Here is a 26735-nt window from a genome sequence, read left to right on the forward strand (position 1 = left end):
TAATTAATGTGTGTCGCATTCATCGATTACCAGAGGAAAAAAAGTTATGAGGTATTATTTAAGGGACCCTTTTCTCAAACTTAGCCTAAGGCCCATAAAATAATAGGAACGACCATGTCGACTAGTATGATGACGGAAGGTGGAGACACATAAGATTTTCCTATAACAGTAGGATTGCACAAAGGTTCAACATACCATAATTTTGGATGTACTTACAGAACACATCCAAAAGCGAGCACCAAGATGTATGCGTTTTGCATATGATATAGTCATACTTAAAGAGTCGAAGGAAGAATTAAATGGGAGGTTGGAGACAAGTCTTAGAAACATATGACTTTCGCTTGAGTAGAAGCAAGATAAAGTATATATAATGTATAGCAAGAGGAGAAGCGTTTCTATCGTAGAGGTGAAAGTTAGAGATCATATCTCAGCACAAGTTACATGGTTTAAATATCTTGGGTTTATAGTACAAAATGACATATAAGGGGATATAAACCATCAAATTCAAGTTGGGTGGTTGAAATGGATGAGAGCCTTAGGTGTTTTATGTGATGTGAAAATACCGCTTAAGTTGAAGGAAATTTTTATCGAACAACGGTAAGACCGACGATGTTGTACGGGACAAAATGTTGGACGGTAAATAACCAACACGAACATTAAGTAAGTGTGACAGAGACGAGGATGTTACGTTGGATGTGTTATAAAACTAGATGAGATAAAATTAAAAATGACGACATTATAGAGAGTTGGGGTAACACCTATATTAGAAAAGATGCTAGAAACTAGACTTAGGTTGTTTGAGTTGTAGTAAAGAAAGCAGACAAGGTGGAGGGGCATAGATCACTAAAGGTAAGGCAGACCTAAAAAAAATACAAGAGAAACTGTTATGGATGATCTAAAGGTAAATGAGTTGCAAAAAGACAAGATTTTTGATGGAAAACTATAATATTGTTTGATTCATGTAATCGACCTCACTTAATAGAATAATGTTTGGTTGGTGTTGTATGATAAAGAAATACTCCCTCCGGTCCTTTATACAAGAAACATAGACATAAAACATCAAGATCAAGGAAATACATTGAAAATAGTAATCTTCATTTAATACACTTCTACATTTAAAAAAAAAAAATCCATGTATACCCCTAAATTAAATCCTCTTTATTCCACTAACTTATTTACTTTTAATTTTCACTCTCATAATAAATAAGGGCACAAATGAAATTTAGCTTCAAACATACTTGAAACTTGGTCAATCTTCTTATAAAAAGGACAAAAAAAAAATCTCACTTTTGTTTCTAATAAAAAGGACCGGAGGGATTACATTAAATTTCATCAGTATGGTAAAATGACATATAATTTATTGCAATTGTTTTCTTCTAAAATGTCCAATAATAAATTATTGAGTGAATGGTGATCACAAAAAATAATAATATTGAGGGAGTAAAAAAAACTCAATTATTTGGTTCTAATAAAAAATGCACGAGGAACAAATCATAACCTAACTAACACCAAATAAAAATAGTCAAATACAGGCTTCTGCGCTGCACTCGTGGGGTCAACATACACAAGCCATATGACGTTCGTGCAAAGCGAGGGAAAAATATAGTCATTTAATGACTTCAATCAAATTCTATAAGGTTTTGTTATTGGCAACGTGAACCGCGAGGCACCCAAAATTATTACCAGTACTACTACTTTTTTTTTGAAGGAAAATTTCCAGTACTATACTTCAATAGCGACAACAATAGCTACAACTTGTCAAAAAAATAAAATAATATTTCGTCTGTCCTTGTATGATGCTTTGGGCATTTCACACATATTAAGAAATGTAATTAATACTGTATAGGAAAGAGATATTATGAGTTGTTTTACAAAATTATCCTTAAATATGATAATCGTCCCTGTAATTTAGGTCAGTTTTGATTTTCGTCTCTGTAAAAAAAACTTTGAAATACATCCCTGTAAAAAAAAATTGTTTGAAAAAGGTCTCTGGCCCCACTTCATGTCTGACTTGGCATGTTATTCGCCACACGGCAGTCCACGTAATTAAAAAAATTAAAATTCTGAAAATTATTTTTTTAATTTAAAAATCATAAAATATTTCCAAAAAAATCTGAAAATACTTTTCTGAAAAAAAAACTTTGAAAATTAAAATTTTCAAAAACTTAATTTTTTGACATAAAAACTATTAAAATTTAAAAAATTGAAAAAAAAATGTGAAAATTAAATTTTTGAAAATTATATATTAAATTCTTTTCGAAAATAAAGTCAATTATATTTTCAAAAGTTATAAATTTAAAATTTTTGAAAATAAATTATAATTAAAAAAAATTCTAATTTCTTGTTCTTTTACGAAAATTTAAATTTAAATTTTTTTTTCTTCAGAAATTTCTGAATATATATTATTTTGCAAAAAAAAAAAAAAATTTTGAAAATTATACAAAAAAATTATTTTCAGACTTTTTAATTTATTTTTTTATTTTAAAAACAATTTTCAGAATTTAATTTTTTAAAAAAATTTAATATTATGTGGCACACCACGTGGCAAAGGTTGCACAGTCAACAATTGCCACGTGGCCAAATCAGCTAAATAGTGGGGCCAAAGACCTTTTTCAAACAATTTTTTTTTACAGGGATGTATTTCAAAGTTTTTTTTTTTTTACAGGGACGAAAATTAAAACTGGACCAAATTACATGGACGATTATCATATTTAAGCCTAAATGATATGAGAAAAATAAATGAAAGAATTGAAAGAAGAATGAGTAATAAATAGTTAAGGATATAATAGAAAAAGTAACATTAATGTTTAATTGGTATCGTAAAGTGACATACAATTTAGGCTAAATATTTTTTTTAAAATGACATATAATTTGGAACGAAAGGAGTAAATAACTACAAATTTTTTGTGTTTGTGGACAGCGGACAGTTACGATGACTGCAACTTCAAAATATAAATTTAAAGCTATAGTAAAGTATCAGACAAATATATACTCTTTTTGGTTTCTATTACAAGAGAACATTCAACTTTTATAATCATTTAATAAATGATGTATATAATTTATACTTTCTAATAGTATGTGTATTTTGTTTTTGACAAATTATACATGAGTACTTTAAAGCCAAAGATTATCTCTACTTATCTTATAAACTCATGTTTATGTCTTGTCTCGTTTAATAATATGAGACTCTCAACACTCCATCTCAAAGGATGAACCAGTCAATAATTAAATTGTTAGCAAGGCTAAAAATTATACTAAAAATAACAAATAATTTGGATAGAACTCAATCATCTACAATAATTTTTCCACGTCAAAAGCTGCAAATGATGATGCTGAACTCAAACATGCAATACATCGTAAAAGTTCAATATATATATATTTGTGAAAAGTTCAATATTCTCTTTATCAAACTTAACATTGAACTATCGTCACACCATGCCTTAACGTAGGTCCGTCCATGCCCCTCTCCAGGGGCAGACCTGGATTCACAATTTCAATGAGGCACAATTTTTTGTAGGTCTACTACTAGCTTTGTCTCCAACGGTGGCGTAGTTGAAAAGCTAAAACGGGCACAACAAGGTTTAAACTCAGGTTCATCACTTAAAAAACACGCACCTTTACCACTCTACTAGACCATACACATGTGATTCATTTACAAAGATTGATTTATGTAATATAACAATTAGCTAAAAAAAAAAAAAAAGGGTCTGGGCTGGTACGACACTTGCCACACTGGGCCTAGTTCATGTCCGCCCCTTCCCCTCACGTCCCAAGATTAGATAGCACAAATTTGAGTGGTCCAATAGTAGAAATTAGATAACAAACGAGCCTACAAATCTTAGATAATCTCTAATATCATTTTAAAATTTAATTTGAGTCTAACTCCATCTTACAAACCAACATATAAGATTGTATATTGTATCCTACCTATAAACTCATGCCTTGTCTCATCAAGTGTGGTAAAAAAAAATAATCCTCTAATCACTATTATAAGCAAAAATTAACATTTTAGATTCATTCAATAAATGATGTATGTAGTCTATAATAAAGATCATATACATCATTAATTGAATGAATCTAAAATGTAAATTTTCACTTATAATAGTGATCGAAATGTGTAGATGTTATACCAACAAATACGCAAAGTATATGTGTAACACTGTACTAGCCTTAATGTTCTGAATCCAAGGTATTCCTCGCGAAAGCTATGAACTGTATTTGGCTTTTGCTTAGGAATTTAGATGACCAATTTGTTGATTTTCATTTTATGATTTTGGACAAGTAATAATTAATTTTCGATATATATATATAAAGTTATTCAACAATTCTTTTTGTTTTAGATAGATAAAATGATAAATAATCATCAAAATTGACACACACAATTGAGAGAGTTAAGTTCGAACCTCAAACACAACATAACTTTACAATTTTAATAATTTTGTCAGTTGAGCTGTGACTTATGAACAATTAGTCAACAATCGTAACTTGAATTATTTTTTTTTAAATTACTTAATTTCCCTAATTTATATATTTCTAAAAAAAACTATCCGAATGAAGACAAGACAAATTAAGGTGCACACTAAGGCATGAACAATCGTGTGATGGTAATTAAAAGTCATGTCACAGTAGAGAGCTCCATTACTTACGGGTTAATTTTAATTTAAGTGCATCACGCTCTAACCTAAGCTTGCCCTCAAGTCAATTAACTTGGAGTCTTGAATTGCATGTAAATTTTCCAAATATAGCAATCTACACATTAAAAACGAAATTAAATACCAGTACTATTATTTATCGTCGGTCTAAAGTTGGCAGCCAGTCATGTCTATTTTGCTTAATTAATTTATCAATCTTCAAAGAATACCAATATAAAATGCAAATTAATGCTATATATATGTATGTATGTATGTGGATTTATATGGCGTCATTTTTGTTTATTTTATCACTTTTTTTTTTTGTTTTTAAAATCAAAAATATATTATTTACCTAAAATAAGAGCTTCTTTTTAGGGACCTAAAATAAGAGCTTGGCAAGTGATCAAGGGCTGTACCATTTTATTGTTAATCACTTATATGTGTTAGACACTCGTTTAAATAAATGAAGGGTGATGTTAACCGGTGTCTCTGGGGCACTGGTTAAGGAACCTTTAAAAAGAAAATTTTAATTTAAAAGTAATATTTTTTAAACTTTTAATGAGTTGATTGCACAACTCCAACATGATGTTGCAATATTTGCTTCCTTAACAAGTGCCCGAAGACATCGGTTAACATTTTGCATAAATAAATAATATAATAAATTGGGAAGCATGGAACACGAGTACGGCTATGGGGCAAGTCCCACAAAGTAACGGCACATGACATGTATGATATTAAATGAACTTTTCATTGTCTATAATATAGCCCTTATTCAGCAGGTCATGTGGTAGCTGTTTGAGATTCACTCCTTTTCTGTTCTACAGAATCTTTTTATATTCACTTGTTAAATATATATAAAAAGACTATCATTCAGTCAATTATAGATCATATGTATGTGTCCGGACAATAATCACGTGTTTAACAAATCTAAAATACCAATTGTTTAGAAGGAATTTATAAAATAATTTATTTGTAATAAAATGAATTATTGATTAGTATTTTGTATTCTATAATCTATATATATATATATATATTTTTTTTTCTTCAGGTAATCTAGTGGCTAGAATTCACTTTATAAAGTAAATAAATGGGGTGTTCGGGGTTCGAACCCCGACTCCTACATATAACAATGCATTGTCCCTGCCAACTGAGCTATGCTTACGGGGACTATAATCTATATTCTATAATGATAATAAATACGTATAAAGTATACTATTGATTTTGTTTAGACATAGTAAAGTAAAAAAACCAAAGGAATGGCGTGTAATTTTTTTGATTTTAAAGGGTTTAATAGTTGAACCCTCACACACTAAAATACTAAGTTGAGAATTGTGGACTAGTAAGATAAAGAGATTAACGGCTAAATCACATGTCAATGCAATAATTAACAATTTGAGATGTTACTTTCCCTCAATTTTTTTACTCAAGATCAGCTGTTTATAAGTGAGTAAATTTGATTTTATCCTATCCAAACACAATTCGATACATGATGAAACACATAGGAGAGAAATCCTAGGATTAACATACTATTATAAGAAGAGTGAAAACATATGAAAAGATGAGAGATTAAATATTTCCCTAATTGAAGCATTTCCTGAGGGCGTAGATAGGTGTATGGCTGGGTTTTTAAAATTATAATGATAGTAGCTATTTAACCATAGAGCTCAACTTAGCATAATGGTTTGAGTAGTTAGTTATTAGACTTGGTGCCCTATCCAACTCAGAAACATATTTTACACAATAAATTTCATTTCTACATTTTATTTTATCATATTTATATTTGGTCCAATCGATAAAAAAACCTAAATTATGACGCCACGTATGAAGAAAAAAACTTCCTTTGTAAAATCACCCCTTTCACTCATTACATTTTTTTAAAAGATATATTTGTTAAATGAGTTTGGTACTCAAAATATGAGAGTGTCTAACACATATACGTCCAACGATCCAAAAGTCTTGATAATTTGAGATTTCAATAAAATTCAATGTTCGCCTTCACGTTTAGCGTAAGTCCTTAGTCCAATATCACATTATTGACTTTGAATCTAACTCATTAAATTTAGCTCAAAAGATTATGGTGTCTAACCATATACTCCATCCGTTCCTATATATAAACACCCTTTTATTAGAGGTAAAGGGTGCTTATATATAGGGACGAAGAGAGTATATACTCTAACCATGATAATGTTGGATTCTAATACAACTTAAACAATATTCACTCCGTCTCAAATTATAAGTAAAAAAATAATAAAAAAAATTCACACCTATTATTAAGAAAACTAAAAATAATATTTTGTAGTATAATTTATTGTGTTATCCATGAAATAAGTTTCAAGAAAAATGAAAAAACAATTTTCATTGGTTATTAATTATAGAAAATGAAAGGGAGGGCAAAATGAATGCAATTTACATTTAATTTCTCTTTAAAAAATATAATTTTTTGAAATGACATAATTAAATATGATAAAAGTTAGATTTTTTTTTTATAATTTGAAACAATGGAAATGAGTTATTTTTTCCTCTTAATGCATTAAAGCAAATTTGAATCAATGAAAAAAAAAATAGAATGCTTCATAGTTGCCAACACAGAGACCCCCTTTGAGAGAAACATAAATTCTTAATTTTACTGAACATATCTCAATTAGCCACGATCGATTAAATACTTTATTGAGATATAAAAATGAAGTTATTTTATCAAGTTAGGATTCTATCTATTTTGAAAAAATTAAGAAAATTACCCTTCAACGTAATATGGTAGTTGGTAGTTACTACCTTAATTTATTAATTAATAACAGAAAAGGACAAGGGTAGGTAGCCACGTTATACGTGGTATACCCTCGTGGTATATCACGCAAAATGGCAATCATTGGTAAATAAACACAAATAGAAAGGTCACTTCAGGTAGAAAAAATTGCCTTCTTTTGTATTTCTCGCGGAAATTCACATTTTTTCCATTTTTTTGTTCGTTTAAAACACAAACCAGCTGGCTTCGCTAATTCCTATCTCTAACTATCTCCTAAATACAATTTCATACTTCATAGTTTTACAAATATCAATTTAATCTCGACAAAAATTAAAACTCCAAATAATCTATAATATTTTAGACAAATTAATCTTTTAATATTAAAAAAAAAAATTGGATTTATTTTTGTATGAAAAAAAAAAAAACTAAACTTGATTGGTAATTACAAGAATGATAACATGTATAATATTTTGTTTATATTGTTATGGTGGGTGTATTTATTTATTTATTTATATATAAATAGAGGTAAAGTTGGCTAAACACTACATGTGATTAACAAACAAACAAACAAACACCTTGGCAACTCTCTCTTATTCATTGATTGATTCGAACAAGAGAAAGAAAGAAAGAAAGAGGAGTTTTTGAATTGAATCAAGAAATGGCACCAGCAGCAGCAAACAACGTTGGAATTCTTGCTCTTGACATCTACTTCCCTCCTAACTGCGTTCAACAGGTAACACCGCTTCTTAATTCTTTTCATCATTTCATTCCAAGATTCATTAACCTAATCATTCAATTAATGATTAGTGATGTTAATTGAAATTACTTTAACCTCTTTTTTTTTAATTTTGTTTTTGTTTTTGATGCAGGAAGCATTGGAGGCTCATGATGGTGCTAGTAAAGGGAAATATACAATTGGACTTGGACAAGATTGCATGTCATTTTGCTCTGATGTTGAAGATGTCATCTCAATGAGGTTTCTTTCTTTCTTTATGATGATGATGTTGAACCATTTAAAACCTTGTCATGGTGTAGTTTTAGTGTTTTATTACCATCTTTTGTGAGACAAAACTGCTGTCTGTATGTGTGTTTAATCTTGTAACTGATTATCATTTTCCTAATCTTATTTCTTGTTGATTATTATTTCATCTGCAGTTTGACAGTGGTTTCTACACTTCTTCAGAAGTATGAGATCGATCCTAAACAGATAGGTCGTCTTGAAGTAGGCAGTGAAACTGTTATCGACAAAAGCAAATCCATCAAGTCATTCTTGATGCAGATATTTGAGGTAGACTGATTATTGTTTAAATGTCAATTTAAGTACCTATTTGCATGGTGATTAAACCTTAGTTTCGAGTATTTAAACTTGGATTGCATGCTCTTTAGCAGTCAATCTTGTGTATATCAAACAGAGCTTGCAGCTAAAGCGACATATTGTTAGCTGTGCAGTATGCTCTTTTCATCCTGATGCTATAACCTTAGTAATAGCGACGAGTGACTGTTTTCATGTAAAGTTATTAATTAATTTTTTCACTCTCTGATATAATATAGGATGTGGTTGGTGTTAATAATCAGATCGGATTGATTCTGTTTGTCTTGTTATTTTCTTGATCAAACAGTTTTTCTACATAGCTTTCTAATACAATATTTATTTATTTATTTATTTGTTTGGTACAAACAGAAATATGGAAATACTGACATTGAAGGTGTTGATTCAACTAATGCTTGCTATGGAGGAACTGCCGCTTTGTTCAATTGTGTCAATTGGGTGGAGAGCAATTCATGGGATGGACGTTATGGACTTGTCGTCTGCACTGACAGCGCAGTAAGATAGTTTCCTAATTATATGTTGCCTCTAGACCATATTCAGTAATAATAAACCTTGTTTCCTTATATGTGATTAAAAGAACACTACAAGTTCTGAACTAAAAAAATTCATGTCTTGGATTCTGTCACAATGTTGGGGAGTTGATCAATCAATGCTTACTTTCTCAGGTCTATGCTGAAGGTCCTGCTCGACCTACCGGAGGAGCTGCTGCTATTGCTATGCTAATTGGTCCTGATGCCCCTATTTCTTTTGAAAGCAAATTGAGGGGAAGTCATATGGCTCATGTTTATGATTTTTACAAACCTGACCTTGCTAGTGAATATCCGGTAAGCTTTTCAATCCATTTTCATTGTTGTCACTTGTCAGAACATTTTACTTTGGGATCATATAATTTGAAAAATAAATTCCAATCGTTTTTCCCTTGTGATGATCAAAGCATTCTTACAACTTTAATTTGGCTTTGATATGCCATGAAAGATAAAATTGTTGTTCATGTCTGTTCTTTACTTCTACGTCATCCACATATAACATTTCAGGATACCAAGTCATTAAATCCACATTATTTTTGTGCTGTAGGTTGTCGACGGAAAGCTTTCACAAACATGTTACCTCATGGCTCTTGATACTTGCTTTAAAAATTTCTGTCAAAAGTAAGTCTCAAATCTCAATTTTGTTTCATACAAACTTATTTTTTATGTATAATATTAATTAACCAGGGGGTGGAATGAGTCAGCTCAAATAATCTAATATTTTTCTTTTGTTGATTCAACATTTTGCTGTCTTGATGCAAGTTGGGTCTGACCTGGCCTGGCCCTTATTGAAAATTTTATTATAAACTACAACTCATTTTCGAGTTCAGATTCTTAAATGAGGTTGTAAACTGGTGCCTGGCAATGTTTTCTTTGGTGAAAAATGTAGATTTTGTTCTACATTAGGACATTAATATTTTTAATGGCGCCGGCCAATGTTTAAATGGAAAGAGCTGAGTTCATGAGTGAAGGAATGAATTTGGGTCAAATGTGAAACTGAGCTTCTGTGCTGATTAGCATTCCACTTAGCGGTGGAAAAGTAATCTACTAAATAAATAAATCTAATAATATAATGGTGTTATTACGATATTAAAGCCTAAAGTATAATATAGCAATATATTTGTTAAAAATATTATTCTAATTCTGAATTAGCTTAAATCGACAACGGTTATATGTATTTGTGTATATCCTTATACCTTTTTCCATATTTGTACCAAGACTGATGTTGTCTTTAAAACATTTGCAATAACTTATTGACCAAATATCTAATTATGTTTTTGCAGATACGAGAAACACGAGGGAAAACAATTCTCTCTTTCTGATGCTGACTATTTTGTATTCCACTCTCCTTATAACAAGGTAGTTTAGACTTAAGCATTTAGTATCTAATATTGTAGCTGCCAATGATACTTAATAATGCTTATTCAATGGTACTTAATAATGCTCCCTGTATGTGTTCTATATATTTTTGTGTCCGACTTAAAAATGATATGGATGGTTGTAATTTAGTATTTGGGTTTGTATATTTCTTTTAATACTTTAACTTCTGCAGCTTGTGCAAAAAAGTTTTGCTCGTTTGGTCTTCAGTGACTTCTTGAGGAATCCCAGGTTCTCATCATTTATCCATCCTCTAGAAAACTTTTTAATTTTTTATTCAGTTAATGCATAGGTGGTTAAATATTGATTATGATTGTAGCTCTAAGGATGAGGTTACCAACGAAAAGCTTGGACCTTTTACAACTTTATCCGATGACGAGAGCTACCAAAGCCGGGATCTTGAAAAGGTATGTGATTCTATATAAGAAAAAACAATGTGAATTCAAATTAAAATATTCTGTTAAAATCAGACAGTAGAGAAAATATTTGCTGACAATGTACAATGTTTTTTATTTTGAAGGCATCGCAACAAGTTGCAAAGCCTCTATATGATGAGAAGGTACAACCATCTACTTTGATACCAAAGCAAGTTGGTAACATGTACACCGCGTCCATCTATGCAGCATTTGCATCCCTTCTTCACAACAAAAATAGTTCACTGGTAAATGTTCTGACCACTATCTATGACAAATATAGCTTTCTCGCTACCATGTTGCCTGTTTTCTAATAAATATTTACACCTTGAAATTTTCAGGAAGGTAAGAGGGTGATATTATTCTCATACGGAAGTGGCTTAACTGCCACAATGTTTTCCTTGCAATTACGTGAAACTAAACATCCATTTAGTTTGTCAAACATTGCCCGAGTGATGGATGTTGCTGAAAAGTTGAAGTCAAGACATGAGGTATTGATCCATAAACATCTAGTCAGATATGAAAGTATTCAACAAGTGTTCATAAGCTTTGATATTAAATTGAATATATAACTACAACAAATGTTTTAACAAATATTTTGACATACAATTGATATGTTTCTAAACGAACAGAGATACAGATTGGTGTTTGAAGTATTTTTTCTATTCCCTTTTAGTTGTGCTCCTTCAAAAAATTTGAAACCCTCAAAGATTTTGATAGTTTCTTTAAAATTTCCCAGAGTATGTCAATATGTTATAGAGTTTATTAAAATGCTGGAAGTGCTATGTTGTATAGTCTTTTGATGAATACATGCTTTTTCAATTGCAGTTTCCTCCACAGAAGTTCATTGAAACACTGAAGCTTATGGAACATAGGTATGGTGCCAAGGATTATGTAACAAGCAAGGACAGTAGCCTTTTGGCTCCAGGCACATTCTATCTCACCGAAGTTGATACCATGTATCGTAGATTCTATACAACGAAATCTAGTGAAAGCAATTTGACCCCTGCAGTTAACGGTTTGTCTGTCAATGGTCACTGATGGTTAGCATCTATGCACAAACAATAAATGGAATTAAGCTCCGCATTGAATGAAGTTGAAGGGTAGTCTTGTTTGTATTAGTATTGCAAGGGAAAGCAAATGTTTTCTGCAGTTGCTGTTGCTCAGTTCAAATATTGTATGAGTCAAAAAATTGTTCTAATATTGTATTTTACCCTTTAAAATGTTACTTTGAAGTCAGAAATTTATATTTTTAGGTTACTTGTTTCATTTTAATGATTAAAAAAATTCGAAAATATATGTTCATAATAGTGGTGAACCTCTAGAATACATCTCCAATGGCATAGTGATAGTGGTCAGTGGTCACAGCCTCACAGGAAGTCTGGCCATTCAACAAGTAAAGTGTCCTACCTTGAACCCACCCTTCTGCGCATTTAACTATCTTTGTAAGACTGTGCTTTCTCTTTCCTTCCATAGTTCCAAATAAAGCTTAAATGATTTTTTATTTTTCTTAAATCAAATTAGCCCATTCAAATCGGTACCAGAGAGAATTGAATATCTTGAGGAGCAGCATATTCTAAGATCCCAAGTTAACACCATTAAATCAATCTAAGTGGGTTCCGAATGAATAAAAAATAAATTTCTAATCATTAGATTATTTAATAAAAATAAACTTAATCTTATGAATATCAGAATACCATTTTTAAAATTTATTCATTACATCAGGAATACTCTAAATCAATATTAAATCAAGAGAGCATAACAAAATGCAAGCACTCACCCAACGCAAGAAGTTATTATGTAGTCAAAATTGAGCAAAAGTGGAGTAAACATCTCTTTCATATGGTCCATAATAGTAGAGACATTAAACACGATAGTGAAACTATACTCATTCATCAATTTTTAAAAGCAGAATGTTATTTGAACAATCACTTTTTAAAGTAACTTGTGGGACAACCAAAATATATAAAGAAATGTAGGTATTGACGCAAAAATCAAAACCATAGAGAGAAAGTAAAAATACAATAGGTGTGTTATTTGAATAACCATTTGCTTAACAGCTTATGGGACAACCATGAATTTACATAGATAAATAGATATTGACACGAAAACCAAAACAATATAGATAAAAATAAAATTTTATATGAGTATGAGAGAGAATGTTGTCACAAAAGTTGTCACAAATTGATTGTACAAATATCATTTCTCAAATACAATGTGAGTATGAGAGAAAAATTTATCACAAAATGATGTTGAGATATCACTTCTCTTAAAACTTCTCAAACCATTAAATGTCAAATCAAAGCCAAAATCTTCTTAACATCAAACCCTGGCCCCAGAAATACAAAGCCAGAAAACCACCACTCCTAACTACCTACACATAATATATCAACCTACGAAAGAGAAATAAGAGGCAGTAAATAAATGCAATTTAAAGTCTTGGGTGTTACCAACACAATAAACAATCTCCAGATTCAAATTTTGAAGTCTTACTTGTTTATTCTTCATTCAGCTCTCAATGAAAAAACATGTGTTCATCAAAGAATCAATTTTCATCTGAATCAATTTTTTCAAGTTTTTCAATTTGGGCGAACTAAATTCTCCCTACCTACAACATATTTTTTTTTGTTTTTAAACAAAGAGTGCAAATGCATTACATGACAACCAAAATATCCCAACTATGTTGGCATTCGTTGACCAGCACTATCATCTGCAGGCTGCATCACTCTAGAAATATTTATTACCTACAACGTACACTACATGTTGTTGACTGTTTGACCCTTCATAATGTTAGGCTAATAAGAGTTCAAGTGTAATTAGTCTTAGTGGTTTTACTGTAGTTTCAAGAGATTGCTTGAGATGCAAGTAATCTAGCTTGTGTAGTGTTTGGGATTGGCTATAAGTAAGACATAAGTCATAACTGCTCTGCATGGGTTACTGGCTACTTATATAGGCTAACCTTTACTGTCACATTATTTTGCTAAGGGGTTCAAAAATTCCCAAATATCACGCGTAGATGACAAGTTAAATCTCATTATAATATAAACAAATCCATTATAAGAAAAACAATATAAGTTAAATATTTACTTGATTGGGGTATATTTCAAAAGAATTATAATCAGATGTGATGCGATAAAAAAAACATATAAGTATAAGTAATAGAAAAGCGGAAAGACGAGCACAAAAAGGTAATAGTAATTTGACAAAACTTAAAGTAATCTGGGGTAGGACAATACCTAAACTCAATAAGTTCAATTCAATCCTTAGTACTCCAATTAAATGGAAAAAAAAATCCTAAGTAACTTGTAAACTAGCTGTTGACAAAGTTTGAGAAGTAAAATGAAATGGATGAAAATGTTTAGATGGTGAGATTTTCTTGAAGTACAGTAAAGGTGCCCTTTATGTTTCCACCAACATCAGGAAATGTTTCACAGCCAACAAGAGGCTTCACAATACCCTTTGAATCAACCTCAAGTGGATATTTCAGTAAATGACCATTCATTTCAGTTACTTCATCAGCCACATATTGTCTCCAGTTATACTCACTCAATGACCTTATTCTTCTCACACATTCAATGCTCTCTGGTTGCTTGAAACATTCTTCCACACCTCCTATGTGCTCACTCCACAATGACATTCTATAGCCATGCACCTGAACACATACACATGCACCAAACACAACACAATCATCATAAAAAGCTAGCAGCATACATAAGCACTTATATGATAAACGTTTATGGCTTGTTATAGAAGTGCTTCTGAATCCATAAATCTTAGTATCTTACCTGGCCATGAGGGTTGGATTTCTTGGTTGCCCAAGTATGATTAGGCTGATATGCTCCCATTGCAATTTCTGTGTCTCTAGTGCCTTCCATTGACCTCTGGTTTATGTTGGCAGATCCCATTAACACATATTCATCATCCACTATCATTCCTTTTGAATGAACATATATCATGAATCTTCTGTTCTTTTGAGTGAGTACCTATAGGTTCCAAAATATGCAAACAATTATGATAGAACTAACTTGATAGGCAAAAAAATTCAAGTTTACTTAAAGAGAGTAAAATAAAATACCTGAGGATTGTTTTGTCCTGTAGGTTTTACAACATTTGAAATGTTTTCATCTTCGGCGAGCTCGCGATTGCCAAGGCAAAAGAAATTCAAGTAGTCTTGTGGTTCATACTCATTTGCAAGTCCAGCCTCCTCTAATGCCTTGTAAATTGTTCCATACATCATTTGCATTGTTTTGAACTGCCAAATCAACATTTAAGAGTTTAGGATAATTTGATAATACAATGCACACAAATTTGAGAGTTTCTTCTAGCTTAATATACATGTTTGAGAAGAAAATCTTCTTAATCATTATGGCATCAAAATAGAAATTTTTATGGTTTATTACATGACACCATTTCAAGTGGTAAGGGAAGCTTACCTGCCAAAAGAGAATCCGCTGAGTAGCTGTACTTGAGGGTACACCTTCAGGCCACATAGGAATCACAATATACACAGAGAATCTTTCTTTCTGTTTGATTTTGTTGGCTATTTTTAGTGCAATTTCAATCGGAATTAAGTTGTTTGCACCTGTGAATAAAAGAAAAGGAATGAATATAACAAGGATGCCTGTTGCAACCTATATATTATAACATATTTAAAGGGTAAATACATTAATACTTGATAAGAGTAATTCAATAAAAGTATTATTATTTTCACTCTTATATTTACACACTTTACTTAATCCGTAAGAAACGGTCAAATATGTCGATTATTGTGGAACAGATGGAGTATCATTTTATTGGTTTTAGAACTCAATACTCACCGAGGTCTTTGAAAGAATCCCAGTTATATGACGAGCCAAGAAAATATTGATTCTCAATATAAATGAACTTCTGTGCTGCTCTGATTGCTTTGACATATGCAGAATGTATGCTCATGTCTATCATTACATTCTTTCCACAAACCAAGTTCTGTTCAATGAAGCAAACACGTCAGCTCTTTGTTTCACACATCACAAACACAACAAAAAGTAAATTTGAGCAGAGAATGAAGCACTTCACCCTTTGTATTGCATCTTTAGGTTGTTTTGGAAATCCTTTCACAGAATTGGAATCAATTGAACGGAAGATCTTCAATTTAAAGAATGTAGTAAACGGTTAGAAACATCAAAATTGAAGAAGTTTCTTAAAGGGAATGAGAATTCAATCAGTCAATGATACCTGAACATGCCAAGTCTCCTTGTTATGCCCATCAAGGCAAGGTACTTCATGAATGCCGATAATGTCAGAGATTCTGTCAATTTTCAGTAATGAATCATCATGTGAAGTTTTCATCTTTTGAAGTGTATTCATTTTTAGTGCTCTTAACCAACGCTCCTCAAAATTGGTGAGAATGTCATAGGCAGCAGGACCATCAACTTTGGAATGCAAATCATGCCATGGTTGTCTTGGACAACCAGTAACAGAACCCTGTTTAGTATGCAAATTAAAACTCAGTTCATTCATAACCTCTATTATGACAAATTGATTATGTATTCTCAACCATTAAACTCTGTGACGGGGCTTTTGAAAAAGAAAAAGCAGTCTATGGAGATTAAAAATGCGAAGGAGCCTAACTCAAAACATTCGCGTCTTAGAATTTCGGTTATGCCTAATTAGCAGGTGACCTATCAAATCTTTGGTAGGCTCTGATATCAACTCGAGCCTAGCTAAAGCTTAGAAAACCGGATTGTGAGGACATCCTGTAAGTATAAACACATTTTCAAACCATGTCTCATTTAATGCCATACTTATAACACTTGCAATGAAAACTAGTGAAAATAAAAAATGGATAACTAACCACAAAGTTAGGATTATGAAAGTCATCTTTGTGTGTTGTCTGCAAAGTCCTAAAGAGAGAATGTGCTGGAGTATCATATCTTCCGAGACATAAATCAAGGCCTCCAATGAAAGCTACAATCTTTCTTTTATGCTGACCAGCATCGGCATCCACAATGACTGTCTTCTGATGATGGGTATAGATTGTTCCAGCTTCCTGACAATTGAGCAAAAAGCAAAATTTGTCCTTTTTTAAAAGATTGCACCTTTAACTATTTCTATTATCTGATTAAACTGTATAGAGTACTCATGTTTTCAATTTCTAAACATGATACATATAATACATATTTTTTTAGACAAAAATGTATACAGGAAATATAAAGCAGAAAAATAAAACCAGAAATAACAAAATTAAATGTAGTTTTAGGGTGTTTGGAAGCAGCACATGCTCAAGATTTTCTCCTAGCTATCCCGATTGATGATTTAGGTCAGCATAGGTCATTAGTGGAGTATCGTACTATCCTTAGATATTGCCTTATGATTCCACTATCTCCTATTGATGAGGTGTGCCCTATTTGTCACAAGGCGTACCTGGATACTTTTGGGAGCATGCAGTTCATTGTAAGGAGCTTTCTGGCTTTAAGTACAAACATGACTTTGTTAGGGATGTCCTTTTTGATATATTCAGCTGGGCGGGAGTATCAGTGAAGAAGGAGGCCCCTGTGAACTTGCCGACTGCCCACTAGATAGAAGATCAACACTTAGTCATGCAGATGTTATGGTGTACAAATGGGTAAGAGGAAACACTCATTTGTAGACTTGACCAGTATTTCACCACTCATGGGATTAGGGGTCGGGGCTTTTACGGTAGGACAGGCAGCCCTAAAAGTTGCATCAAACAAAGTGGCCAAACATGAGAAAGCATGTTCTGACAGTCAACATGTTTTTATACCATTTGTTTTTGACACTTTTGGTTTCCTTCTACAGAGTTCAAAGGGTCATGCACAACAATGTCATAACTCCAAGGTCTGTGAATGTTGTGTTTACGAAGATTTGTCTTCTATTCATGTGTAATTATTCTTGATATATAATATATATTCCAAAGCATTTTTTGTAATTCAGTACTATGCAGTTAGACATACAAAAATAGTTTTTCTCTAACTGACCTGTTGTTTCAGCAAGCTATGTCCTTTTCCTCCAGATCTTGGGCAAAGAAGCACCCTAACTGAAGAGTGCTTGAAAAAGCTGCGAGTTTCCTCATCATAAGTGTTCATAAGTCCAACCTACATATCAAGAAATCAATAAATCATAGAAATTTGGTAAAGAAGTAAGAAACTGGTTACAACTTAATTGCCTATTCAAAAATAGCAGCAAGGCATGCCAAGGGAATACACTAATAGAGTTAGAGAGCCAAGTATCAGAAACATAAATAGAAAGTTTTTTTTGAAGATCATTACTGTTTTATATCCAAGCATGCTGTTAGAAGTAGGATCATCCCACACAAGTAGAAGCACTCTCACACCTTCTTGTGATTTAGCTTTGAGAAGATCACCTAATGTACAATCTTTTCCATCTCTAGTATCCCTAATGAGACTAACATTGTAGTAAACAGACCAACCAACAATATATACCAATCGTCGCGCCTGACTTATTGCATCAAAGATATCATGCCAACAATTTCCACTCTCATAACTCAAATCATGATCACCACCATCAACCCTCAAACTAGGAAGACAACCTTGTGGAACATGAGCATCTTGATAAAGTGTAACTTTTCCACCTTTTCTAAGTGGAAAGTATGTAGCAGGAACACCTTGAAAATCACCACCAACACCATTGCTATAAAGGGCTACCTTATCAACAGGTGTATACTGAATTGACAAGCTCAAAATTGCTTCAGTCTTAAAGGGTTTTCCATTAGTATTGAGAATGGGAAAAAAGCCTTCAACTTTTGTACCATCACATAATTTTTCTACTGGAATTCCAACTGCACCAATAACCTGTGAACCAACAATATCATTGTCTTTTACAACAAAGTGAATTTCTGATGCAAGATGTGCAACAGGTACATTGAAGTGCTGATTCCAAACAGGGTTCTCATTGTTTCTAATTACAAAAGTTCTTGCAATAACAGCACCAGCTACAGAAACAGTTACATATGGATCACTGGTTATATTACGAGACATTTTGCCTTCAATTTTGCCACCAAGTTTTTTAGGTAAGACTGAAAACATTTCCCCCACTTTCTTGTGAAAAGTGTCCATGTTAGGAAGGTTTTTCGCTTCTTGGACGCATATTTCTAAGTTGCCATGTAAGAGTAAGATCCTTAAGGAAGTTGAAGTGGTTGGAAATGGAACAAGTTGTTGACCTTGTCCATGGTGTGAGTTTCCAAAAGATGGAGTTTCACCATAAACCAAATGAGCCATATTTTAATAAAAAGTAACAAGTTTTGTTTAAAAATGTAGAAAATTGTTTAGAGTTTCTGAAAGATGTTGGTAAAGAATGGAAGAAGAAATGGAATATGAGGATGGCTTGTTATTATCCTAAGCATATAGATACAGTTGAAGAGGAAGAGGTCAACCAAAGGCGTTTGATTTGGTACTAGAATGTGGGCTGCTAGTAGAGAAGTCATGAACAAAATGTTAAAGAAGACTTAGGAAATGGTATGTGGAAAAAACAATTGGCGGAAAATGGCATGTGGAAATAGAATATTGTTTTTGGACTGTTGAATAGATAGATAGATCCATATTAAGATGTGATTTGTACCAAAAAAATATATTTAAAAATTTATTTGATGCCATGTAAAAATGGAGTAATGTTACTTACTCTCAATCCTAACAACATGGATTGCTTGCAGTAAAATATTTGATGCATAATGCAATGGACATATTTGTAGTTGTTAGATAGAGATGGAGCGATTTAAGTTTTAAACTCGGTTTTTTTATTTAAACAAATTAAAGTTTGTATTAAAAATTGAATCATTTGATCTCAATTCAATAACACAAATGTGTTGACCGTGACCATAGATAAGGAATCAAAATTATCTACTGCGTGAGGAAAAAAATGTAATTTTTAGATTATGAACAAAATAAACCGAACAAGCTAGTTTGTCTTTTAATTTTTCAATGCAACAGGTTCTTTTTGTGCAATTTAATGATGGACATGTTAATTTTTAGGATTTTTTTTTTGATAAAATTAAGGTTTGAAGTTTGAATCTCACCGGATTGATGTGAAAACATTTCGAATGGCTAAATTAATAAAATTTCATATTTCAAGTATTATTTTCTTGATTCATATATTTTAAGTATCTAAATATTAATATATTATTAAAAAAAATAGTTAGCGCTGTATAGTTATGTGAAACCTTTTATTTAAATTAGCATTTCTGCAAAACATAATATGTATCAACACACCAAACTTAATAATGTTGGAAGTCATAAAATGTATTGTTGCGGAAAAAACAAAAAACCAAATCCTTCGTAGAATAAAAAGAAGATTTGGTTAGAGGTTATAAAAGTGACACTTATCACCTTTTAAGTTTTTTTTAATGGAACAAGATGATTTTGTAAAGATGTGTTATACTCAATATGAAAACATAATAGCATTGTAAAGATGTGTTATGGAACCTCTCATCTCTTATATTTCAGGATTTGTGAAGTTTATCGGTTAGTTAATAATCATACATTCAAAAAAATATTCATCTGTAAAACAATGAAGTTTCATTGATAAAAAAAAAAAAAAAAAAAGTAACTAATTGAGTTTGATCCTAAATGGAAGATTATTGATCAGAGTTTACTCACCTTCTAACTAAACTCCAGATTATCATAGACTCTTTCTCCTAAGAATTCGGAGGGTTTGTACCTTACACAAAACAAAACAAAAAAACTATCTTGGATAAAATTTAAAGCAATTGGGGTAAAGCCATACTTAAAAGCAATAAGTTCAATCCTTAGTACTCCAATTGAATGGAAGAAAATCCTAAGTAACTTGTAAACTAGCTGTTGACAAAGTTTGAGAAGTAAAATGAAATGGATGAAAATGTTTAGATGGTGAGATTTTCTTGAAGTACAGTAAAGGTGCCCTTTATGTTTCCACCAACATCAGGAAATGTTTCACAGCCAACAAGAGGCTTCACAATACCCTTTGAATCAACCTCAAGTGGATATTTCAGTAAATGACCATTCATTTCAGTTACTTCATCAGCCACATATTGTCTCCAGTTATACTCACTCAATGACCTTATTCTTCTCACACATTCAATGCTCTCTGGTTGCTTGAAACATTCTTCCACACCTCCTATGTGCTCACTCCATAGTGACATTCTATAACCATGTACCTAAACACATACACGTGCACCAAACACAACACAATCATCATAAAAAGCTAGCAGCATACATAAGCACTTATATGATAAACGTTTATGGCTTGTTATAGAAGTGCTTCTGAATCCATAAATCTTAGTATCTTACCTGGCCATGAGGGTTGGATTTCTTGGTTGCCCAAGTATGATTAGGCTGATATGCTGCCATTGCAATTTCTGTGTCTCTAGTGCCTTCCATTGACCTCTGGTTTATGTTGGCAGATCCCATTAACACATATTCATCATCCACTATCATTCCTTTTGAATGAACATATATCATAAATCTTCTGTTCTTTTTAGTAAGTGCCTAGTTTCCAAAATGTGCATTAACTAACTTGATCAGGAAGCAGGCACAAAAGGAAAAACATTTAATTTTACTTACTTAAGAGATTAAAAACAAAATACCTGAGGAGTGTTTTTTCCATTAGATTTTACACCATTTGAAATATTTTCATTATCTGAAAGCTCGCGATTGCCAAGGCAAAAGAAATTCAAGTAATCCTGTGGTTCATACTCATTTTCAAGTCCAGCCTCCTCTAATGCCTTGTAAATTGTTCCATACATCATTTGCATTGTCTTGAACTGTCAATATCAAACATGCGCAGGTGAGACAAATGCATAACTGATACCATAACAATGTTAAGGTTTTTAATGATGGATATGAATGTTCTTCATAATAATCATGTCTTTGGACTAGAAATTATTATGATTTGTTACCAATTTTTCAAGTGGTAAAGGAAGCTCACCTGCCAAAAGAGAATCCGCTGAGTAGCTGTACTTGAGGGTACACCTTCAGGCCACATAGGAATCACAATATACACACAGAATCTCTCTTTGTGTTTGATTTTGTTTGCTATCTTTAGAGCAATTTCCATTGGAATTAAATTGTTTGCACCTGTTATAAAAGCAAAGGAATGAATATAACAAGGATGCTTGTTGCAACCTATATAGTATAATACTTTCTCTTTCATTTATACACTTTTATTAATCTCTGTGCGTTAAAAAGTAGATTATTGTGAAACAAGTTTACATCACTCCTCTCCGTCTCTTTGCTTTTAAGCTCAATACTCACCGAGGTCTTTGTAAGAATCCCAATTATATGATGAGCCAAGAAAATATTGATTCTCAATATAAATGAACTTTTGTGCTGCTCTGATTGCCTTGACATATGCAGAATGTATGCTCATGTCTATCATTACATTCTTTCCACAAACCAAGTTCTGTTCAATGAAGTAAAGTAATAAACATGATTAGCTCTTTGATTAACACTTCACAGAAAGAAAAAAAAATGATCTAAGTTTGAGAAGAGAATAAAGTCACTTTACCCTTTGTATAGCCTCTTTCGGTTCTTTTGGAAATCCTTTCACAGAATTGGAATCAATCGAACGGAAGATCTTCAATTAAAAGAATACAATAAACAGTTAGATACATCAAAATTGAAAGTTTCTTAAAGGGAATGAGAATTCAATCAGTCAATGATACCTGAACATTCCAATTCTCCTTGTTATGTTCATCATGGAAAGGTACTTCATCAATGCCAACAATGTCAGAGATTCTATCAATTTTCAGTAATGAATCATCATGTGAAGTTTTCATCTTTTGAAGTGTAGTCATTTTTAATGCCATCAACCAACGCTCCTCAAAATTGGTGAGGATGTCATAGGCAGCAGGACCATCAACTTTGGAATGCAAATCATGCCATGGTTGTCTTGGACAACCGGTAACAGAACCCTACAAAACCCGATTTGTAAGGTGAGGATAATCCACCACTTATAATATATTTTCAGACCATATTTTATCCGATGAGAGACTCTTAAGAGAAATAATGAAAATAAAAAATGGATGACTAACCTCGTAGTTAGGATTATGAAAGTCATCTTTGTGTGTTGTCTGCAAAGTCCTAAAGAGAGAATGCGCTGGAGTATCATATCTTCCGAGACATAAATCAAGGCCTCCGATGAAAGCTACAATCTTTCTTTTATGCTGACCAGCATCAGCATCCACAATGACTGTCTTCTGGTGATGAGTATAGATTGTTCCAGCTTCCTAGCAATTGATCAGAAAGCAAAAAAGGTCTCTTTAAATACAGTATACTATTCAGATTAACAATCTATACCGCTGAATAATATCAATATTACTGGATTAAAAACATGAATAATGAATTCATCTATTTGTTAGAAGACTAACCAGGGATGGAGAGAAAAGTAGAAAAAATATGCAAAGAAAAGACATAGTATTACTTTGATAATTTTGAATATGGAAAATGCTTATTGTTACAAGAGAAATGTTTGACAAGAAATGCAAAAATCATGTGTGGCATCATATATATCACTTACAAATCACCCACTCTCTCATGTCTAGTTAGCCAGAATCAATATGATTGATCAAATATCCTATTTTTTGCATTCTTCTCTTTCTTATAAAAATCATTCGTAACAAATCGCAGTGCTCATTGAATTAAAACTAACAGCAGATGAGCAATAAGTTAAATAACACCTTCAACTATTTCTATTCTTTGTTTAAACTGTATAGCGTACTTATGTTTTCAACTTCTAAAACATGATACATATAATACATGTTATTTTATAGACAAAAGATGTTTACAAGAAATATAAAACAAAAATTTAACAGACTTGTGAACATTTTCCTTAAACCTTATTATGCACTCAATAGACATACAAAAATAGTTTTTCAAACTGACCTGCTGTTTGAGCCAGCTATGTCCTTTTCCTCCAGATCTTGGGCAAAGAAGCACCTTAACTGAAGAGTGCTTGAAAAAACTGCGAGTTTCCTCGTCATAAGTGTTCATAAGTCCAACCTACATATCAACAAATCATAGTAATTTGATGATATAAATAAGCAACTGAATGCAAATTAATAGGCTATTATCTTATTCAAAATGTAACTACTTGCAGGTAAGCATAAATAGAAAGATTATTTGACAATCATTACCGTTTTATATCCAAACATGCTTTTAGAAGTAGGATCATCCCACACAAGTAGAAGCACTCTCACACCTTCTTGTGATTTAGCTTTGAGAAGATCACCTAATGTACAATCTTTTCCATCTCTAGTATCCCTAATGAGACTAACATTGTAGTACACGGACCAACCAACAATATAGACCAATCGACGAGCCTGACTTATTGCATCAAAGATATCTTGCCAACAATTTCCACTCTCATAAATAACATCATGATCACCACCATCAACCCTCAAACCAGGAAGACAACCTTGTGGAACATGAGCATCTTGATAAAGTGTAACTTTTCCACCTTTTCTAAGTGGAAAATATGTAGCAGGAACGCCTTGATAATCAGAACCAACACCATTGCTATAAAGCGTTATCTTATCAATAGGAGTATACTGAATTGATAAGCTCAAAACGGTTTCGGTCTTGAAGGGTTTTCCATTAGTATTAAGAATGGGGAAAAAGCCTTCAACTTTTGCACCATCACATAACTTTTCAACTGGAATTCCAACTGCACCAATAAGCTGTGAACCAACAATATCACTGTCTTTTACAACAAAGTGAATCTCTGATGCTTGATGTGCAACAGGTACATTAAAATGTTGCATCCAAACAGGGTTCTCATCATTTCTGATCACAGAAGTTCTAGCAATCACAGCACCAGCCACAGAAACTGTGACATATGGATCACTGGTTTGGTTCATTTTGTTACCAAGTTTCTTAGGTAGGATTGAAAGCATTGCCCCCAAGTTCTTGTGAAAAGTGTCCATGTTAGGAAGGTTTTTGGCCTCTTGGATGCAAATTTCTAAGTTGCCATGTAAGAGAAGGATCCTTAAGGAAGTTGAAGTGGTTGGAAATGGAACAAGTTGTTGACCTTGTCCATGGGTTGAGTTTCCAAAAGATGGAGTTTCACCATAAACCAAATGAGCCATATTTTAATAAAAAGTAACAAGTTTTGTTGAGAGTTTTTGAAAGATGACTGTGAGGGATGGATGGATGGAAGAAGCAATGGAATGTGTTTTCCATATAAATATAAGGAATTACGTGTACAATAAATCAGTAATTAAATGCAAAAGAAACCATTGCCTAATTTTTCTGTATTATAAAATAAATAAAATTAATATGTTAATATAACCTATTTAATACATTGTATAAACAAAATTAATATGTACACATTGTACCAAAAAAAACTATTTAATACAATTTTTTTAATGCTAATAGAGCTTATTTAAAACATTTATATTATAATATTTAAATGGTAAGTTTTTTATCTTCATTTTATTTAAGAGCGTCCAACGAGTGGAAAAAAAAAAATAAGAAACTGAGTTCATTGGAGATAACTAAGAGCGTCTGATTTGGTACAAGAATGTAGGCTGCTGCCTGCTAATGCTGCTATTCGAGAACAAGAGAAGAAGTCATGAACAAAATGTTAAAGAAATCATAGAAAATGGCATTTGGAAATAAAATATTGTTTATTGATTGGTGAATAATAATAATAATTAATGATTTTTTTTTTAAGGAATAATAATTAATGATTGATAATTTTTTAAAGAAAGACGGCCCCCATAGAATCATAATGGAGCTATTGATTAAGATTATCGAACAATAAAATTTGATGTTATGCTACACATGAAAATTGTCTCATGTATGATATTTACTTCGAAATTTTATCTTATGTCTAACTAGTAAGAATTTCACAAAGAACTATTATACATTAGATAAGCCACTAAGTGAGGGTTGAGTGGATTAAGTGTAGTAAGCATGAGGTCCTAAGTTCAAACCTCATTGTCTCCATGATAAATAAAATAATGGTAAACCAAAATTAAATTACAAAAATAAAATAAAAAACTATCATGCATTTGATAAGTTGTCACTTATAAAACTTCAAATTCGATTTTACCCAAAGACAGATTAATTTATAACACCTCAAAAAAGTCTTAATTGATAAAAATTTCAAAGTACATATCATAGTTGAGATAATTTGTCCCCGATGAGATTTAAGCATAATACACATGAAAAATTCCATTGATAAATTTTTCAAAATAATTATCATACAAGGACAAATTATATATTATGGAATTATCGTATTGATTTGAGTCACTTCTTTAGATGCTAATATAATTTTTTGTTTTAGATACTAATAATATCTTCTTCTTTTTTTTTTTACAAGAGACGCTAATATAATCTTGATTTTGCTATTTTCTTTTTTTACAAATCTTTTTCGATTTCTTTTTTTAGTTAAGTAGTTTAGTTGATAGATCTTTTTCGATTTCTTTTTTTTAGTTAAGTAGTTTAGTGGATAGAAAGTCGGTGAATAAATGAGAAATTTTAGGTTCAAATATCCACCCCTACATATGTAATATAATATCTTTACCAACTAAGATAAGTTCATAAGAAGAAATCGTTTCTATTTCTATTACTTGATCTTTTTTAATGAAATTAAATTTTATTATTCAACCTTTATATAATATGTATAATCAAATAATAAAATTTGATGTCTATTGTCCCGTAAGTGTAGAGCTCATTTGATAGCTATCATGAACGTTATTTGCAGAGGTCGGGATTTGAACCC

At 31.8% G+C, this 26735-nt stretch overlaps 3 protein-coding genes across 3 annotated transcripts; 1 reads left to right on the top strand and 2 right to left on the bottom strand.

Annotated features, from left to right (window-relative positions):
- The first annotated feature begins 7916 nt into the window (after window positions 1–7916).
- On the top strand, window positions 7917–12316 carry LOC11429131 (hydroxymethylglutaryl-CoA synthase). The gene is made up of 12 exons (XM_003611119.4): window positions 7917–8107; window positions 8244–8350; window positions 8530–8662; window positions 9056–9199; window positions 9370–9528; window positions 9779–9852; window positions 10515–10590; window positions 10784–10839; window positions 10928–11015; window positions 11129–11269; window positions 11363–11512; window positions 11850–12316. The coding sequence occupies exons 1-12, from the start codon at window positions 8033–8035 to the stop codon at window positions 12060–12062; spliced, it is 1416 nt and encodes a 471-aa protein (XP_003611167.1). The 5' UTR covers window positions 7917–8032; the 3' UTR covers window positions 12063–12316.
- Window positions 12317–14267: 1951 nt separating this feature from the next.
- LOC11437516 (phospholipase D beta 1) lies at window positions 14268–19450 on the bottom strand. Its single transcript, XM_003611121.4, has 10 exons — window positions 18290–19450; window positions 17999–18115; window positions 16855–17049; window positions 16236–16484; window positions 16077–16145; window positions 15839–15986; window positions 15455–15603; window positions 15097–15273; window positions 14807–15004; window positions 14268–14673 (listed from the first exon to the last, which is right to left on the bottom strand). The coding sequence occupies exons 1-10, from the start codon at window positions 19256–19258 to the stop codon at window positions 14380–14382; spliced, it is 2565 nt and encodes an 854-aa protein (XP_003611169.2). The 5' UTR covers window positions 19259–19450; the 3' UTR covers window positions 14268–14379.
- A 1149-nt stretch (window positions 19451–20599) lies between these two features.
- Window positions 20600–25155, bottom strand: LOC11427071 (phospholipase D gamma 1). The gene is given in 11 exon segments (XM_003611122.3): window positions 20600–20932; window positions 20935–21168; window positions 21302–21499; window positions 21598–21774; window positions 21939–22087; window positions 22265–22412; window positions 22518–22586; window positions 22675–22923; window positions 23044–23238; window positions 23894–24010; window positions 24145–25155. Coding segments are annotated over 11 exon segments (2784 nt in total). The 5' UTR covers window positions 25096–25155; the 3' UTR covers window positions 20600–20635.
- Window positions 25156–26735: the final 1580 nt, after the last annotated feature.

This window comes from Medicago truncatula, chromosome 5 (assembly GCF_003473485.1).
Source record: "Medicago truncatula cultivar Jemalong A17 chromosome 5, MtrunA17r5.0-ANR, whole genome shotgun sequence".
NCBI classification, from domain to species: domain Eukaryota; kingdom Viridiplantae; phylum Streptophyta; class Magnoliopsida; order Fabales; family Fabaceae; genus Medicago; species Medicago truncatula.